Below are 20,793 nucleotides of genomic sequence, written 5' to 3'. Positions count from 1 at the left end.
TTTAAATAGTAGTGTAGTTAAAGAAACTATTTACTTCACTACTGATCAAATTTATGAAGTAGTTTGTATAAATTACTTCGCTACATTGAATTTTTTGTTGTAGTAAAATATACTCTATTACTGCTATACTACGATGAAGTAATACAATAATAAATACTTCAACCAAGACAAATTATGCAGAAGTAAAATTAAACTTTTACTGCACCAGAATTTAAAAATTGTGAAGTTGTATACCTATTTTACTTCATCAAACAATGAAACCTATGAAGTAATATATCATCAACTACTTCAGTCATTTTACTGGTCTCGATGAAGTAATAGAGTTTTTTTACTTCGAAAATGGTCCGATTTTGAACCGATTTTGGACCGGTGATAGACTTCGGTAAAAATGTGGTGAAGTAAAAAATTGACCCTTTTACTTCACGTGCGTCTACTTCGGTAATTATCTACCTATTACTTCGGATAATATCCGAAGTCTATTGTCGATATCCAATACATTTTACAAGAAATGCATCAAGGTTCACGTGAAAGTCATCCGGGCGGACGGTTAGTCGCTCGCACAGAAGATTCTATTAGCTGGGTATTTTTTGGGCCATTCTTCAAGAGGACTCAGCTCGGCTAGTATCCACGTCAAAATATTTCACACCGACCCATGGAGCTATTGAAAACCTCGATTGTCTCTTGCCCGTTCGATCAATGGGTATAGATATAGTAAGTCTCTTTCCAATGGCACTTGGTCAGAAAAAGTTTCTTTTGGTAGCTGTTGATTATTTCTTCAAATGGGCGGAGGCTGAGTCACTAGCCAAGATAACTGAATAGATGGTCATCAAATTTCTATGGCAGAGCATCGTGTGTCAGTTCGAGTTTCCTTATAAACTTGTGTCGGATAATGGGAGACCGTTTCAAGGGAGAAAGATTCAAGAATGGTGTTTAACTTATGACATTCATCAAACCTTCACTTCTGTGGCCTTACCCACAAAGTAATGGACAAGTAGAGGTCACTAATAGAGATACCATTCGGGGGGACTCAAAATCATGCTCGATCATAGCAGAGGCAGTTGGGTTGATGAATTACCAAGTGTATTGTGGGTTTATCGCACCACACCCCGATAGGCCATCGATATAATGCCTTTTTCATTTGGTATATAGAGGAGAAGTAGTGGTACCGGTAGAGGTTGGAGTGGAGTCCGATCGGAGGTAATTATATGATAAAGATAATATCAATCAACATCTTATGGAGCTTGATATGATAGAGGAAATCAGAGAAATAGCAATCGCTTGGCTGATAGCGTATAGACACCGAATGAAGTAAAATTATAATCAGTGAGTTTTCCCAAGATTCTTTCAGGTCAGTGATTTAGTCTAGAAACAGATCAAGCTGATCAACGACGTCAGTAAATTGGAGCCGAAGTGGGGCAGACCTTACAGGGTGGTGCAAAAGCTCGCCTCAGACTCTTATTATCTTCAAGATGTGGAAGGAAAAATTTTGAATCGAGCATGGAGTGTAAATCATCTACAACCCTAATGAGTAGAGAGTATGCCTGAATTAAATCGATACAATTTGCAAAAATTTTATGCTCAATGAATGCAAGTGAATTCAAGTTTAAAACACTAAGTCCCAAATTATCAAATCGATCGACCTAGTTATAAGTGAGTTTGCTCTCACGACTAAGTCTCAGACTCTCGCGATGATCGATCAAGTTATAAGCTAGCTCTCACGACTAAGTCTCAGACTCTCATATCGATCAACTGGATTATGAATGAGCTTTCTCTCATGACCAAGTCCCAGACTCTTGCGTCGATCAGTCGAGTTATAAGTGAGCTTGCTTTCACGACCAAGTCTTAGACTCTCACATCAATTGGCCAAGTTATAAGTGATCTTGCTCTCACCACCAAGTCTTAGACTCTCACATCAATCGACCGAGTTATAAGTGATCTTGCTCTCACGATTAAGTCTTAGACTCTCGCGTCGATCGGTTGGTTTATAAGTGAGCTTGCTTTCACAACCAAGTCTCAAACTCTCGCACCAATTGGCCGAGTTATAAATGAGCTTGCTCTCACTACCAAGTTCCAGACTCTCGCACCGATCGGCTGGGTTATAAGTAAACTTGCTCTCAGGACCAAGTCTAGACTCTCACATCGATCGACTGGGTTATAAATGACCTTGCTCTCAGGACCAAGTCCCAAACTCTTGCATCGTTCAACCAAGTTATAAATGAGCTTGCTCTCACAACCAAGTCCCAGATTTTCACGTCGTTCGACCAAGCTATAAGTGAGCTTACTCTCATGACTAAGTCCCAGACTTTCTCACCGTTCAGTCGAGTTATAAGTGAGTTTGCTCTCACGACCAAGTCTCAGACTCTTGCACCGATCGACCGAGTTATAAGTAAGATTACTTTCATGACTAAGTCCCAGACTCTAGCACCGTTCGCCTGAGTTTTCAGTGAGCTTGCTCTCACGACCAAGTCTCAGACTCTCATACTATTCCCCGATTATAAGTGAGCTTACTCTCACTACCAAGTCCCAGACTTTCATACCATTTGATCGAATTATAAGTGAACTTGCTCTCACCACCAAGTCCCAGACTGTCATACCAATCAACCGAGTTATAAGTGAGATTGCTCTTACGACCAAGTTCTAGACTCTCACATTGATCGGTTGAGTTATAAGTGAGCTTGCTCTTATGACCAAGTCCCAGATTCTCACGTCGGTCGATCGAGTTATAAGTAAGCTTGCTCTTATGACCAAGTATAGAATCTCACGTCGTTCAGTCGGGTTATAAGTGAGCTTGCTCTAACGACCAAGTCTAGACTCTCACATCGTTCGGTTAAGTTATAAGTGGGTTTGCTCTCACGACTAAGTCTCAAATTCTTTTCATTCAAATAAACTTAGAGAAGTAAAGGAAAGTAGGAAGCATTGTAAAATGCTAAGGCATAAAAATGCTAAAGGAGAATACATACAAGAAAACAGTGCTAAATACGTAATTTTTATAGAATCGCAAGTTGTTAAAGTCTTTGCAGAATCATAGAAAAGCTTAAAAGGAATGTTAGGTAAAGTTGGCAAAAGTGTCATCTAGAATAATCTCTATGATCTTCTGATACTTGATGAAATTTTTGGGAACATCTATCGTTATATAGCCTCCTTCCTTCAGTTGTTTGATAGTCCCCTCAGCACCATAGTCAAACATCTTATTGGTCTGATTGGCCAACATCTGATTGAAGTCTCTGGAACAAAGATACTACAATATGAAGGCCTCTAGCCGACTGGACTCACCATCCTGGTAGTTGGCCTTCTCTGCCCGAGAAGCTTCAAGCTCAACTTTTAACACTGTTAGCTCGGTGTCCTTTGCCTCAAGGGCTTGTTGATGCTCCCCAAGCTGAACCACACTGATTGTCTACTCAGCCGCTCGACTAGCTTGTTTAGAGAGAAGATTGGCCTCTGTTTCTTCCAGCTTCTTGGACAAGGATTGGGCCTCCTTGTTTTGAGGTCCAAATCATCTATGGCCCTAAGCTTTCTTGTGTTAGCCGAGTGGAGGCATGACTCATAGTTCTGTGCTCGTTTCAACATTCGATCAAGTTGGACAACTTGGTTGTGATTTTTATCTTTATCCACAATGAGAGCTGGCTCGGACCCCAACAGTTGCTCCAACTGAATGTCTAACTCTCTCTTTAGCTAAGCCACATCTGCGGGCAGCCTCTTGGTCGAGACTTGGGATGTGCCCTCTCACTCGATCGAGCCCTGCAACATCTTATGCTCGTGGCTCAACTTGGAGAACTTTTGGTTAAGTGCTAAGCCCTCCATCCAAAACTATCAACAGGAAAAGAATGTTAAAGGGAGCAAATAAGAAGGATGAATGTACGAGGATAATGTAAATTCACCCCGATGATGCCTTGACTAAAGTGGTCAACTAGCTCCTCCGGAGATCTAGCGGTCACTCGGGCCCGTGCATCCGCCCAAGTCTGGGTTAAGGTCTCATGCATCTGTCTAAGTTTAGGCCAAGGGCCCTTGAATCCTTATTATATGCTCTAGGCCAGGGACTCAGCAGAGTGCGTAGATAGAAGATCCTGAGCGGGTAGCCTAAGGATTGCTCGAACTCTCTTCTACTTCCCTAGTGCACTCAGGTCGATGGAGCTGGATTTTGATTTGCTCCTAGACTTGAAAAGGGGAGTCAAGTGTATCATAGATAGGGGTCACGCCGTCTCGGTTGACAACAATAGCAAAAAGGAAATTGGTTGGGCGGGAATTGCTTCAGCCAGTAGCTCAAATAGGAAGGTTCCTGATCAGATGAATCTAGAGTTTGCTGACCGGCTGTGACTTTCGGGATCGCAAAGGCTAAGATCTCCTCCCGCTCGGAGGGCGGTCACGCGATCAAAGCTATAGTGGATGTTTGCAAAACTATAGAGGTCGAGTGCAGAGGCATAGTCGATCAACGCCTTTTCCGACACTAACGATGGATCAGCGGCTCTGTTGAGGTCATGGACTCAAAAGTAACAATCATGGGAAATAAGGAGGGTCGCTTGGGCGGCATTTTTTCAGGGTTGGTCGCCACTTCACTCCTCGTGACTTGGCTCGTTACCTCCTCGTTGGTCGACTCCTCTGAAGACCTGATCGACAAAAGCTCATGGCTCTCCAGCTCGGCTTCCTCGCGAGCTTCCATTTCTTCATCCGTCAATTTTGTGGAATCACTCAGCAATGCTTTCCACATGGCTTTAGCTATAAAATAAAAAAGAAAAATTAGTTAAATCCAACAACTATAGAAGGATGAATGGCTCACCAAAGTTGTCGGGCAATCGGGCTCATCACGGACTTAGCCCAAACATATACAGTATGCCATTAGTCAACAATTTATGAACACGATATTTTAGGCCAATGAGCTGAGAGGAGGCCACGAGATAGACTGACTCCTAGCGATACTTGGCCACTGCCGGAGGATTGAGTAGTTTCATTTACCACCCGGTCAAAAATGCTACTAGGTGAGACGGTCGAAGGAAGAAGTAATGTGATTTCTAGTCTTTATTGAAAGTGGGCATTTTATCAAAAAAACATAGTGCCCACTCGGGCTTGGAAAAGGAAGACGCCCGACTCAAACTTCTTTAGATAATAAAAGTAATGAAAGATACAGGGATACAAAGGGACATGGTAAAGGTGGAATAATACAACAACCCCTCATAGTAATCTAATGGAATTATGTGCTAACTATTGTAGGGGAATGTGAAAGTAAGAACAAATTTTTTAGAAGAAAGGATAGAGGAAATTGACGATCGGCCATTAACTAGTCCTTAAAGAAAGTGATAAAATCAACTGGAGGAAGGTGGGGACGATCATAACTAGAAGGAATCACAATATTGTGGTTAGGGGGAATGTGATAGGAGCGACATATCTCATCCATCTCGTCGCCATTAAGATCAAAGGTGGCGGAGGTATACCAGAGTCCATAGACAGCAACTGGTGGATCAAAGACCATGAGGAAAGATGGGAAGAATCAGAAGGAGAGAATAAATGAAACTTACTAGAAGCTAGAGGACCATAACGATGCAAGTGATCGTCGACAATGGCGAGCAGAAAACGAAGAAGCAGATGGTGAATAGAAAGAAGAAAGCGATACAGTGGCGTTGAAACATACAAGTTAAAAACCCTAAGAATGGCTGCTCACAATCGTTCGAACAAAAGGAGGGAGGAGAGAGGTTCAATCTATATCGTTGAATTTAAAACTACCAGCAGTCACATCGAATCACAACAGTAACCTATCACATTAGATATTCTTCTGTGAAGACCTCCGACACATGTTAATAAGATATAGGCCGCATTTATGAGAGATGGAGGCAATAAGCAGACTTATGTTAAAAAGTCGTGCTCATCATGCTTCGCATTGATGATAAGTGATTTGCTCAGTTTCCAAAACGTCAGGGTGACGTCAGGTGGAGTTGAGTGGCCTTTCAAAAATCGAGCATCCTGTCGGGAGACAAAGGGCGCATGAAGCAACATCAATTAAGTGTTTCATAGTTTAATTCGAAAGACAGTACGAAAACTTGAGCGTCCGATTGGGAGGCAAGGGCGCACGAAGCAACATCAATTAAGTATTTTATTAGCTTAATCCGAACGACAGTATAAAATAAGATAGTCGGATTGAGAAAAAGGGGGTCTCAGAAATACTAGTGGTAAAGTATAATACTTGTTCGAATACTAGTGGTAAAGTATAATACTTGTTCGAAGCAAATGAATGCCCACGAGATCAGAAAACAAGAAGCACAAGTGATATTAGAGCCCAGTCAGTCGGATTTGCAGTCTCCTTCGACTACGGTAGTTACGGTGGACCCCCCTTGAAAGTCAAAGTTCAAGAGGTCGACTAGCATGACAGTCAAAGTCAAGAGGCGGTTAATATTCTGAGCCAAGGTGCATCCTCATTTAGACCGAGAGCCTGTCTGATCAGACTCTCTTGTCGGCTAGGTCTCATGCCCCGAGCTTTTAAGCATTGATGAAGCATAAAGTCAAGCATTAACGAGCTCGACCGAATCTTTCAGCCGACCGAACATATGACTTGATCGGACATGCTAGACGCTTGGTCCACTGGAGTGAAGGCCGGGTCGCCGATTGCATTCACCGGAGTCGATCGGATAACTCTTGTGAGTGATGGCTGGTCGAACTATATTAAGGACTCAGTCGGCTTACTAGGTGAGCTTATGGTAGACCCCACGACTCAACGCCCTCATATTTCTTTTTGGCATCTTATGGCATGGAGGACAAAGAATATTCTGTATGTAAGTTGTGCATTCAAAGTTTCCATCCTATCAATCGCAGAGATTGCGGGTCCATTTTGGAAAGGTGTCATAGCGCATTTATGGTCTATCATTTTTTGGAAATGCTTTGAGATTTATGCACAGACACAATATAATAATATAAAAAGGGTCTCCATCTATAGGCACAGGTATGTAATGCTACATGATTTGATACACTCATCGCTACTATTCATTTCCAAAAGTTGATCACTGACTTGAGCATCGGAGGGTTAATGCCGGGGACCTCTTCCCTGGCCCAATCGCTAACGCTCTTCTTGCATACAGGAGCGCTTGAGAGTTACTTGAATATAGTGAGGAGTCTTCATTTGGCCAACATCAGAGTTACCTTTCCCAGTCAGCCAACCATCTTTTCCGCTTTAGGACAAGATCAACCACCCAAATAGGAGTCCTAGGACGGCCTAGCATCACAAAGTTTTCAAACTTCCTAAATGTAATATGCTCTAGATGAAATTTAAACCTTTATTATCTAAAGAACTCATCCCACCACTTAGCATCCCTTTATAGTCCCTAGGGCAATCTTATTTGTTTTCTTGAATGCTTTATCAATGCATCACCCCTGTGAAAACCTTATTTCCTTAATTTTGATATAGCTTTAATGTATGAAAGACCCTTTAGCTTTGATTCTGATTGAAGGTTATCAGTCCATTCAAGTTGCTGAAACGATATGGTAATTAACTCAACAAGTCTACTACAGCCATTAAATAAAAGTATCCATATCAGTTTCCCTATTAATATCTCTAAAATTTAATGAAAATTATCAATTTTATTAAATTTAGAGAATCTCTTTTCAATGTATGATACACCAACTACTCTATAATTTACCATATCTTTATTTATTTATTATTATTTCTCTCTCCTTTATACTTTTTTATTATTCATTTAATGTTTAGGGTAGCGTTTCATTCCCTAAATTTAAAGGGTTACTATTCATAAAATATAAATTTAGGAAACTAGTAGGGTATCTAATACAAGAAATTTTTTTAAGTAAAATATAAAATTTAAAATAAAATATATTTAGAATATCTTATGTGAATGCTCTCAGATCAGAATGCACTTGCAAGTATGTAATTTCATTAACTTCCACGATAGGAAAGTTTCAGCATGCATAAGTCGTCGAAGGTTTCCAACATGAGACAACTTGGATTTGCAGATTTCATAAATCACAAAAGAACGGAGGAAGTACTTGGATATCAGACCATGTAGGAAGTTGGGTTGCAACTCATAATAGAATTTCTTTTACTTAAAAAATTTCAATGAAAAGGAACTTTAACCCAACGATTAAATTATTATATATCATGTGATCTAAGAGTCATGCGTTCAAATTGTAGAAATAATTTCCAACAATGCAGAGTAGACTGTAGATTCGATTTATATGATCTGATCTTTCTAGGAGATCTGTCTAACTACTCTTTTTATTTAAAAAATTAAATCAACTTCCTGCTGAGAATTATGACATGAAAAAAAGATTATTTATTTTGAAATTTTTATTTTATCAACGGCGGTTGTTAGAGAGAGATTATATATATAATTAAATTAAGGTATATTTTATCAAGTACTATATATATATATATATATAATAATTAAATTAAGGTATATTTTATCATGTACAGCGCATAGACTGTCACTTACAGCCCTACATTTGACAAATCTGGGCCAGATGCTCATGTCAAATCTCCAGGAGGATAAAGCGTGTGGTACGGGCGGGGTGCAGAGAGGAAATGAAGCATGAGTTGGTATTGGAGGGGCAGATTTACGCGAGTAAGATTTGATTTTTTTTTTATTAAGAAGAAATAATTTTTTTTGAGAAAATCTTTCGGCATTCAAATACCTTGGGACGGACATGAAACTATGAAAGGATGATTTAGATGAGTGCATCATCTTTTTTGTATCACACGAAATGAAGCATGAATGCCCTAGGCATAGCGAGATGGTCAGAGGCGCGGCGGCTAAATCTTGACATCGAGGGATTTCAATTCTTCAGCAGTGTATTTATCAAATGCTTGCGGTGCCTAAAAACTTCATGTGCTAGGCTGCCAAGCTACGGGATTTGTCAAATCCCTGAATTTATTTGATGAGCAAAATATTAAGTCGAACTGTCTAACAACTTGATATAAAAAAATAAAACTACTATACACAACAGAGTGATTTCTGCTTAGCAGAACAAAAACTTTGAAACGTTGGCCGATGAGAAATTTATGGTTCGAAAAATTGAATACAATTAGAAAAAAAAAAATTAAAGATAAAATAAATAAATAAATTGAAGCATGTGCAAATTTTACCATTAAAAAAAGAAAAGGAAAAAAAAAAAGTCTTGGCTGGCATGGCCATCGAATCTCTTCTTGATTTCGTCGTGGATGAAGTGGTGTGACTTTAGTTAATTTGTAATTGCAATGAATTGCAAAACTCAATATTGACGATGGATACGACATGTCAGATCTATAGAATAGCCTTTCATTATCCTTGAGAGGGTTTGAGGGAGATTCGGCTTCCTTCTGATTTTCTTTCACGCTGGGGAAAGTGATTATTGCGTTTGTCAAAAATGCCATTTGATTTATAAGAAAAGTTATTTGATCCCCTATAAATTATGAAATGAGTATTCCTCTATTTACTTGTAAAAATGAAAATTATTCCTGGTATACTTCATGGACTTGTGGGGATCGACCCAATTAGTGGGATGGCTTTGTATAGGGCTGGAGAAGCCTAATGAACAAATTTGATGAGTTGAGTCAATCGAATTAGAGAAACCTAAAGGGATAGGCAAAGAACTCTAGGGACAAAGTGGTTAAAGTTAGATGAGGTAACCAGGTCAAACAAATCAGAACCCTACTTGATTGCCTGACTAAGCTAGATGAGTTGAATGGCCAAACCAATTAGGCGGGCAAGATGAGTTAGAGTGCATTAATCTCCCTCAATGGTCAAGTATATATACACATGGTTCCTTTGGACAAAATCTTATCCCCCTAGCAATACTCGAGCCTCATTTATCCAATTCAATGAATTCTTTGGAAAATAGCAGGTCGAACTGTGTTTGTCGGCTCAAACCGAAGGCATCAGTTAGTCAAGTGTGTTTCTTTATACTGAAAAATTAGACAAGCTTTTTCCCAAAGTGGTCTGAAATGCTAGACAACCTTCCTCGAGTTACTTCTTTCTCCTAAAGCTGTTCCAAGATGTCCAACAAGCTGTTCAAGATCTGGAAATGTGCAACCCAAGTTCCTAACCTATAAAGGATTGGCAAGAAGTTCATCAGTTTGCTATGACGAACAAATTAAACAAGCACAAGAAATATGGTGGGCATTCCTGTCTTTCGAGCAAGGATGGCACATGCTTGAATTTGGTTTCATTGTTGAAGCTTCTAGAGAATGGCTGGCTAACTAAAATTAGTCAACCAAGACCAAGCTAAATTGGTATTCAATGTGATATGAGGCATGTTATCTAATGACTGTTTAACAAACTCTCAAAAATAAATAGGAGGAAAAAAAAGTTAAAGAAGAAAGTGTAGTAGTAACACGTGCAATATCGAATATATTTTTAGGCATTAATATGTTTGGCTTCCATGTTCACCAATAAAACCTAGAAAATCCCTGCTCCTAATATCTAGAAACCTAATTTTAGCTTCTCTGCTTCTTTTAGGAACTTCTCACCTTAGTTCCAATACCATGTACACAGGAAGAAGAAAGGAAATAGACCTCCAAAGTGAAAGAAGGCAATTCCAACTGTTGCAAACGGGAAGGATTGGAGAGAAATTGGCTGTTTGCAGAGTTGCACAACACAGAAAGTAACATGGAGACAATCTGAGACTTAAAGGAAAACCTATTTAGAAGGTTAGAGGAAACGAGCAATCTTTACTTTCACTCTTAGTCAAAATTAGACAGCTGTAAGAGAAATCTCCATTGAACAAATATCAAAGTCTAATCCTCACAAGCATCCAATTGAACTGCAGCATGGTTGAAAAGTTTTATAATTGACATGGAAAGAGAATATGCATCTATAGCTTGTGACCACCATGCCAAGAGAATGAAATATTTTTACAGAAGTCAACAAATCACCAGTATCGATACCAAATTATGGTCACAATTATAACATATCTCAAACTATCTGAATCTAAAGCAGGAAATATGGGTCAATCAGTTCCATGATTACATACATACATACAAGCAGATCCCATATGAAAAGGGAATTTAGCTAAGAAAAAGTTACCTCCTACACTATGCATTCCCCCACCAGTAACAATGGAGAAAATTCTAGCCGCGCAAATGTATCTCCGCTAAGCAAGCATGAACTAGACGTTAACCTGTAGATTTCATTTTCACATTAAATACTCCTGAAATATTATCACACTATAAGATTATGCTGCAGAATATGATTTCTCAGTAACTGGTAAAAACCATGGGGCGTTAGTTATTTCTAAGGCATTAATAAATTTGCAGACCATGAAAGCATACAAAAGAGCTAAAAGATGATCCAGCGACCTAATTACTTTAGTTGAATTAGTTAGATGAATAATTTCAGTGAGGTTTGTAAATTCTCAATACAATGTTCATACTGTAAACATTGGTGATGATGTTTGGCCAGAGTTCCATTTGTCCATTAAAGCAAACCATTTTCTTAGAAATAATTGTTATCTTCAACTTTCAAGCAAAATGTAACTAAATGTTGTCAGCAGATTATTCATTGACAAATTAATTTTCCCTCTAACCTGTAATGCATCCAAGGGAAGTCTTTGAACAATTTCTGCAAAAGTGTCAAGAAATAGATTGGACTGCAAGTTGGGATGTAATACAGGATAGTTTAAGGGGGGATTAATACAAGAATTCTAAATCCAGTGAAACCCTATTTTAAATTTCAAAAGAGAAGATCAAATCTGAATACAATACACTCACGGATTGATTGAGATTTGAGATCCACAAGAGATGTAGACACTGAGAGTGAAGATCACAAATAGTCAGACGTGAATGACATGCTTAAATTCATGAAGTAACATGAACAATCTAAACTTTTTAACAAATTTCATCCTCTATACACAAACAATGCATTACATGCATTCTCACTCGTATTTGCATTACCCAATCTTTAAAAATGTGAACTTTTTTTAATGTATACCATAATAATCAATAACAAAGGCAACAAAAATCAGAAAATGAGAAACATAGTGGATTTGAAGCACCTAATTTCAATGGTCAATCAGATCCAAACATATTCCTAATGATTAATTGTAATTTTTATTATTTTTTGGAAGGGGCAATCAAAATAATAAAATAAAATAAAATCTCAATTTCTCAAAAACTAGGAGAAACAAAATACAATAGTTTCTTACTCATTGGAAAAGAGACCAAGAAAAGATAATAAAATAACCAAACTAAACAATGCTGATGATGAATTATTTTTACACATGGAAATAACAACATGACAGAATGTTGATAATTAGCTTATGTTGTGTTCTTCATGTTAAGGAAGAATAATGCAAATTAGAAATTTAATTTTAAAGGCTTAGCCTTTGCAAAACGTTTAAAAGATCCTTTTATATAAGAGATCAAGTTATTTTGGTAGTTTTAATTTGTAAGTTGTTATTTAAAAACAAGAGATTTATTCCAATTTTAATTGTGAACTATTTTATGCATTATATTATTTCTTTCCTCAGATATTTTTGATTCATTTCAATTTTATTTGGGCTAGTCGTTAAGAGGATCCTAATTCTCCTATGTTAACCATTTTTCTGTTTTAGAAATATTTTCCTGGGTGAATTCTGATTCCGTGTTAGATTACTTTTGGTGCTGTATTACAAGCAAATTTTTTTAGTTGGCACTAGGTATCCAGCTTATGCTAACTACGCCTGGGGTGGTGACTGGCCCAATCCGAGAAGTTTCTCACCGGCCACCATGGTAAATCGAAAAGCGCTCGCTGCGGGCGATCCATCAGCCCGCCGATGTATCGCAAGCAATTTAACATTGTTAAATGAATGCAATTAGAAGCTGATGTAGCCCAGCTAATGAAAAAGCGAAGTACTCAAGTCAATCCCCTAGCTCTAGTGATTAAGAATGTAGAGACAGTATGTAAGAAGACATGCCAACTGAGGTGAAGAGGAAGGGATAAGAGTTGAAACATTCCATCCTAATAACTAGGCATCTTATATCACAAAAAAAGTTATTAATTTTTAAAAAATTAATTCAATTTGTAATGAAGTTAATTTATGTCATTTAAATATTAAGGCTGTGAAAAAGTTTTACCTCTGTTAATTCTACAGATTTGACTCTCTTTTGGATTTTACCAAAGATAAAGACAATGATCTCATCTAGTGCAAAGGCATGTCAACCACATGCTTAACTACCAATCTCTAACCGTTCTTCACCATTACTCACTAAACAACATTTGTGAGTTGAAGGAATTCTTTCTATCTCATTTACTATCATTTCTTCAATGACTTCCCTATAGCCACCACCACTAAGGTTGACTTATGCATGGACCGAGCCATACAGAGCTTATTCTTAACACATTCTATATTTTTGCAGTATCTCTAGGTTGGGCTTGCACTGTTACACCTGTCCAGGATTACCCATTGATCCAAACCTTCATTAGACAATCCTTAGAACTCCAAGGATGAGATTTTCCTCCACATGAATTCCAACACCAAAAAAACTAATATGCCTTGTTGAGTGTCAATTTTAGAAGGATAACTGGAATCATACAAACAATTAAAACTAAGAAATTAGGTAAAATTATTGATAATGTAATCCTTATGTTATAAATCGTTTTTTCATAGTGAAAGGCATTCTAATCTGATGGAAATTATTAGCGCATGCATGTATAGACACATTCCATGTAAGATAGGTTCATCCTCAACTTTGTAGAATATGTATTGATCATCATTTAGAACAAAAAATTACGATACAAAATTGAATACCCTAACCAGAACATAAGAAATGGAAAAATGATACGGTGAAATGAAAATAATTCGCAATAGTTCATATTTTTTTGCTAGTCAACCCTAGATCTCAATGCTTAAGTTGTTGTCTATCCGAGTAGGTAAGGAAACATTCTCTTAAGTCTTAACCACTCTAAAATGCAAAATTTCCTTTTAACGACTCAAAATCAAAGGAACTGCAATAGACTTAAAAGAAACCAGTAACAAAGATACCCTGACTGATATTTTATGTGGTTGTGGTAAAATTTCAATGATTAAAGAGATTAATTCAAATAACAACACATCAAGTCATCTTTTGGAAAGTTCATAACTTGAAAATTATTCACCTAACCTTCATAATTTGTATTAATCCAAATTCATTCAATGTTTCAGATAAATGTAAGTTGGCTTTTCCTGTATTGGCTTACAAAAAACGTAGTTAAGATAGTTGGAAAATGGATGTCAAATGAATCTGTGAGAAGTATTCCAAATTTTATAGAAACAAAAACTAAATAAATGAAAATGTGTCTTTTATGATACTGGGAATAATCAGGATGTATTAACTCAACCTTCTGCAAAAGGTGAAATCTGTCATCCTGGCAGCTCCCCGCGACTGCCCCACACCATTGGGAGGGAGTAAATTAGAAAACCGAAACTAACCATGTATTAACTCAACCTTGTAGCATAAGGAACTGGATACCATATAAAAGTAGCTGGTAGTAAGATCAAAAGACTTTTGAACCTCAGGAAATAAATAATGCAAAAATGTCCTAACTTACTAATTCAACCATATGCTGTAAACTAAAACTGATCATTTGATTGAACCTGAGATCAAATGCAACAAGACTCAGCATGCTGATACAAGATTTTAGCTTTAAAATTCTAGACTCAAACCTAGAGAATTACTACAGATGTGAACTACACAGCAAGTCAACTTTAAGCTTGGGCCAAACTGACAGAAGATTTCTACCTTAGTCTAGGTATGAGATAGCTATATTCAAGTTACTTAGTGAAGAAAAGTAGATAGCAACAAGCCAACTTGTAAACTCTCTGACCATAAAAAGAAGCAAGACGAAAATAGTGAATTTTGAACAAGATTCACATCCTTTCCAATTTTAGTCGCACAAAAATAAAAGTTGATAAACAGCTCAAATGACAAATACAGCAAAAGAAGCATGAATTAGTACCTCAAATGTCAGTAGACTTTTTCGCATTAAGTATTCGTGATATCTGGAGACCTCGACTAAATGCTTCATTAAAGAGCACTCTTGTCTGCATTTCCTGGGAACCAGGCAACCAGGATAGGAATGCCACAGGAGCCATTACAATTACTCCAAACATTATTTCATATAACCGAGCCACAGCAACCACAGATTCCCATAGAACAGTAGATTGAAGGAATGGTTTGAAAACCTGAGCAATTGAGATTAAACCCCAGCCAGTAGGAATGAATGCTAACAGGCTTGTAAAGAAATCAACAATTTTGAAGGAAGTGAACTGCAGCAATACAATGATGACAAGTATCAGAAAGACTATTATGAAAGATTGAATGCCCCGATATGTCAAGTGTTCCTTGGCAGCATATCTATCCTGAGCATAATCCATGATGACAAAAATGCCAAGGGCAGCAAAGATGCCTATCCAAGAAAGAAGATACACAGAAACACTGTGGCTATGACTTGCAATGTTTAGCTGATACACAATACCATACTGGAAAAAGAAATAACGGAGATCTAATATGATCTCCAATAATTTCCCCCAAAGACCAGTTGTCCGAAGATGATCATTTTCTTCATTCCACCATTTCTCCCAAGATTGATCAGATGTTGCAGAAATAAGACTAGGATACCAAATCCAGTTCATAAAATCATCATAGTCATAGACAGTTTTCAACCAATCAAAACCAGACGGATTGAATGCAAATGGAGCCATGATCCATGATACGACCAAAAACCAGCTTGAGATGGTCATTACTATGTAAACAAATGTATTCTTCCCAATGGCACTATAGGCAGCATACAAGGTCAATACTATCCCTAGTTCTATTCCTTTTATGAAATGGCTGCGTGCATAAAGTCTATAATTCTCAGTAAATTTCTTGTGTTCAACAACAAAACCACGTCCGGTAGCCCGATATTTTGCACCTCCATGAAGAATAGTTCGCCCATAGTAATGGGTCTTAGTTCCCATTGAGAAAGTATAGAACACTGATGCAAGCTGTAACTGCATTGTCAAGAAGTCCCAGATCGCAGGAAGAAACCCGTGCTCAAGTGAGTTTTCTATGATCATTGGCAATGCAGTAAAAAGCCCAAGCTGAATAATGAATTGCTGATTGAGAACAGTACCAAGAGCTGCATTATTTGTAGAGTCAGCATTGCTTCTGATGGAACTCTCAAGGCCACTGAGAGCCAGATAAAGGCGACCCCAGACAAAAGCATAGACAGTCAGTACCACCATCATTGTGTTAAAATAGAAACCCACAGTTGTGTAAAAGAAAGAGAGCATCCGGAAGAAATCTAACCTATGGCCTAACCTATAAACATCTCTGCTTAAGGTCTGTTCGCCATTACCACTAGCAACTTTGGCTTCAAACATAGATATTTGATTCAGGCCCACATCTCGACCTTTACCAACCTGTATATATTCATGATGGGTAACATTGCCGCCGCGAAGTGTACAATTAAATCCTGCAAATATATCCTCACTAATATTGATGACCCTTGAAGCCTTACTAATGCCTCCTCGACTTAAAAACCAAAGGCGATCAAAGACATCAGGATGGCCATAATGCATCCGTACCTTTAAAGGGTTTGCCAGAACCCTCTGTCCAAGGGTGACAAAGCTTGTTTCCTGAGCTGACATGAACCAAGCCAGAGAAGAAACAGAACCAGTAAAAACATGTTCACGAACTCCCAAGATATTTGGTTTTCGGGCTCCATAGTTGGATGAGTATTCTTCTAACAGATTGCGCATTTTGAGGGCCTCCTCAAAGTAGTTGTCTTGGTTCATATCAATTGTTTGCACTGCATCACCCCTTGTGAAGATAAGGGCATGGTTCTGGTTCTCTGGCTTGCCTTCTCCAAGCTTTAGAGGCCCAGGCAGCTTGACCCTGTATATCTCCACTTCTTTCTCCAGTTGTTGATCATATTTAACAAGAACAGAAAAATATTCCACTTCATCTCTGCCTGACTTCACTTCATCAACATAAGCAACTCGGAGGGCTTCATTGCTCTTCATCAGGTACAAAATATCATTGGCACGTGGGTCATTCTTAGCTTTCTGGTTTCCATAAATCTGGCAAGCAACCACATAAGTATACTTCATCAGAGCAGTTCCATGTTCGTGACCTTTAAACAACAACATGCTGCTGCTAGCTCTACTTAGATTTTGGGATGGCGATGACTTACCACCATCCTCCAAGTTATCTAAGTCTTCTATTTGCCTCCTCGAGGAACCAACTGAAGCTAGTTCCCTTGATCCTTCCCTTATGTCAATCTCAGAAGCAGAATCAAGAAATGCAAGCATCTTAAGAGCTTTGTAGTAGTACATCATTCCCCGCACCGTCCTTGACAAGGTCTGCCCCCTATATGAGGCCCAAAGTCGGAGATCCCTTGATCTTTTACCCCATAGCTCCTCCTCATCAGTCATTCCCTCTCTCTTCATGCGTTCCAAGAAGTTTACCCATTCATCTTCATAAATCTTTTGCAAATAAAACATGATGGAGATGCCATCCTCATTTTCTGACTGAAGCTGTTCCTTGCTGTACAAAACTTCCTCGTTGTAATATGGAGTCAGCACACTGAAAGCCCGCATCTTTTCAACCTGGGGAGCTCGAGGCATGTTCATGAACAATGAATTGCTGAAGAATGCAATGCGTCTTCGTGCCTCAAGATTCTTTGGAATGTTATTCATGGAATCCTTAGATGTAAGTATTGTGTGTAGTCTCCTTATCTGCCTATAGAAGGTATCATTTTCTGCAGCCGGAAGCACAACAGCATTCTCAAAGGGCAACTCAGTTGATCCAGTTGGTGCCAAACCTGCTTCTTTAAGTTTCTCTATGCTCTTCTTGTTTTTAGGGAAATCACGTGTAACTATGTCATACAGGGTTTGCAGTGTGTTGACCACTTTGTACAGATCTTTATTTGGCTTGACTAATGTGCTCAGTAGGACAACCAGTTTGTCATAGATATTCTGCAACACGCTCATATTATATTCTACTGTGAACTTCTCCGCGCGAATGCTGCCATCAAACTCATCAAATAATCCAGTAACAATGGAGTGTTCTGCAGTTCCCACTTTGATGATCTCGAGGAGCAAATATTTAATGCTGTCATAAGCCTCAATGACTGTACAACGCCTATATTCATTTTTGCAAATCTTCCTCCAGAGTCTTCTGTCATTGTTCTTATATTCCTTTGCTTGTCCAAGAGCCAGAAGCAGTTCATTGCAGAGTAATAAGCACGGCCACCTGATCACTCGGATATCCCATGCATTTGGAGGGAGATCAAGAAGCTCCACTTCACGATCGTTCACAATATCCTCTTCTCTGAATGTGTGAATGATCTCATTCCATATCAATGCAAACCTGCTAGGACCAACTTGATTTGATTCTATCTTGTTGTATGGGCGGCCCAAGCCATACCTCAGCTTCAACCGGTTTACAGCGTCTCTGAATCTACTTCGTAGCGAGCCATGCTGCTGAAAAACCTGTTCTTCTGGCATCAGATGGAACTGCAAGGCACTAGCAAAAAACTGGAACCTCAGCCTCAATTGTTGCACATCACGAATCTCACCTAGGTGTGAGAACAGGCCTACTAGCGCCCCAACCATTGAAGAGAAGATCGAGTACCAGATCTGAATGTCCATTAGATAAATCAGAACAACAGGAAGCCACAAAATGAACACTGCAAACCTGGAAGTATGGGAGAAAAACTCATGCCACTGGTATTGAACACCTCGAAGATTAAGTATGGCTTTGGTAGGGGAGATCATTGGCTTGATTTGCAAGAAGTAGCTGAAGATGAACTTTACAGCAAGGAGTGCAACCCAGAAAAGAGCATACTTAAGGTTGTCCAACAGACCTTCACGTAGCCCTCTACCAACGAAGGTGCGACTCTGGAACCACCAGGTGAGAACATAAAGAATCCTCCAATTGGTCTTCTCAATGAAGTTTCGGAGCCAAGGGATGATGAAGAGTACGATGGCAAGCAGTTCAGGGAGGATAAACACTGCGGCAGCCTCCAAAATGTTCATCAGCCGCCGGTTCGCTGCAGTCGACCACACTCTGTCTTGGTTCCTCTGCTTCCACATCCGAGAGTATAGGATCGTGAATGCGACCGTCCACGACGCAGCAACGAATATTTTGAGCACCATTCGCACACCGAGCAATCTGGTCTCACGCGAGACAAGCTTGTACTGGGTGCCCACGTCGAGAAGCGACTGGAGCAAGCGGAGGCCAGCCCAGGTAATGAAGATGGTCAGGAGGCGGACCTGGTCATTTCGGGTTTGGAGGTTCTGCCACGGGTACGTCTTGTTGCCATGCCACGCGACGATGATGGCTGCCTGAAGCAAGAGGACGAGCATGACCCAGAGGCGATCAAAACTGCGGTAGAGATTCCAGAAAGAGCGCTGCTCCACGAAGCCCGTCTTCCCCACGCGGTTCTTGGTGGGCGGAGTGGCGAAGAAGTTCTTAGACCTGTCGAGCGGCCAACGGAGGCGCTCGAAGCAGTGGCTGTTCCAAAAGTACTCGTTGATATCATCATAGTTGCGCCAGGCGGAATGAGGCGCTGTGCCGTTGCGACTGGCGTCGACCTCGCGCTTGATGGTCTCGTAGATAGGGGTGACGACGCGGGCGAGGAAAGCGTTCTCGCCAGATGTAGCGGGGAGAGCAGGCTGGCCCGTCGCCTCGTCCATGTAATCCTCGAGAATGCGGTTGAGGTCCATGGCCATGTGGTGGAAGATGTAGGAGAGGCATTCGGGAACGAAACGGACGTTAGCTGCCTCGCCCCAGATGAGGAGGTAGAGGGCGGCATAGAGGAGCTCGCGGCGCGGGTCCGGGGCGGCGCGGCGGATGCCGGAAACGGCGATCCAGACGTTGGACTTGCGGCCAAGATAAGAGCACCATGCGGTGTAGTTGTGGAGGAGTTTCTTGCGGACGCGGCGGACGACCTTGGCATCGAGGACGTCGATGTCTTCCGGCGGCGGTTGGGTTCGCATTTGCGCGTTGGCGAGGAGGAGGACGAGGTGCTCCCGTTGGTTGCGGATGCTGTCGCGCTGAAAGCCGAAGAAGGCCCCGAGCCAGTCGAAGAGGTCGAGGCCGTCGTGCCAGCGGACGAAGGGCGGCTTCCGGAGCTCCCCGACGGCGCGCAGCGCAGCCATGGCGGCTCGCACCTCCGGGAAGCGGAGCGACGGATGATCCGCCAGGAAGTTATGGATGGGAATAATGTTGAAAGCATCCTCCCCCTCCTCCCCGGAGCCCTCGGCCGTCGCATGGGGAGGCACGGGGGACTCCGTGCCGTAGCCACCGCCGGATCCTGGCCAGTTTCCTCGCTGGCGGAGGCTCATACCTTCCTCAGATCTGAGAGTTGCTTCCCCTTCTCGTAGTAAGCCCTCGCTCCGCTGCGATCTGTTCTGATATTATGCTTTCGAGCTGTACAAAACGCAACAGATGGGAAGAGCAACCGCCTGTGGGGATTTGCAGTTTTGTTAGGCAATACTATTATTTTAGGAAATGTCATAAAAATAGTAAAGTAAATTTATTTTTTAAAATTTAATTTAAAAAGAGAATAAAGTGATTTTTTTCACATGTGCTGACCCAATTTTGAGCCGAAGTCATTTGGTAGCTTTGAACTTGGGGAACTTTTAATTTCTCTTTTAATTTCTCTCTTCGTTATCGTTTTCAAATCACTAGGGAAAAAAAACATAAAAAAACCCATCGAGGCCCATCATTTTGACGCATGTCCTCGTAGGCGGGACCCATCTGTCGGCCTCGAACACGGATAATACGATGGGGAAACAAGGCCGGCACGCGGGATCGCATCTATGCGGACGTTGGCGTTTCATTTTTGAACTGATGAACCGGGTGGCGGATTTGGCCCG

At 40.3% G+C, this 20,793-nt stretch overlaps 1 protein-coding gene and 1 non-coding gene across 3 annotated transcripts; both read right to left on the bottom strand.

Moving 5' to 3' along the window:
• Nucleotides 1-9,646: 9,646 nt before the first annotated feature.
• LOC121980223 (callose synthase 12-like) lies at nucleotides 9,647-20,380 on the bottom strand. 2 transcript variants are annotated; one of them, XR_006111457.1, is made up of 3 exons: nucleotides 14,883-20,380; nucleotides 10,995-11,088; nucleotides 9,647-10,015 (listed from the first exon to the last, which is right to left on the bottom strand). XR_006111457.1 is itself a non-coding variant. In XM_042532190.1 (2 exons), exon 1 carries the CDS (start codon nucleotides 20,257-20,259, stop codon nucleotides 14,884-14,886), a length of 5,376 nt encoding a protein of 1,791 aa, XP_042388124.1. In that variant the 5' UTR covers nucleotides 20,260-20,380; the 3' UTR covers nucleotides 10,767-11,088; nucleotide 14,883. The 2 variants fall into 2 exon arrangements, 1 of the variants encoding a protein (XP_042388124.1); XM_042532190.1 differs by lacking the exon at nucleotides 9,647-10,015 and having other exon boundaries at nucleotides 10,767-11,088.
• On the bottom strand, nucleotides 17,179-17,258 carry LOC121983641. The gene has a single exon (XR_006112662.1). It is a non-coding gene; the product is annotated as a small nucleolar RNA J33 (small nucleolar RNA).
• Nucleotides 20,381-20,793: the final 413 nt, after the last annotated feature.

Source organism: Zingiber officinale, chromosome 5A (genome assembly GCF_018446385.1).
Source record: "Zingiber officinale cultivar Zhangliang chromosome 5A, Zo_v1.1, whole genome shotgun sequence".
NCBI classification, from domain to species: domain Eukaryota; kingdom Viridiplantae; phylum Streptophyta; class Magnoliopsida; order Zingiberales; family Zingiberaceae; genus Zingiber; species Zingiber officinale.
This window is presented reverse-complemented; position numbering and strand designations above follow the sequence as displayed.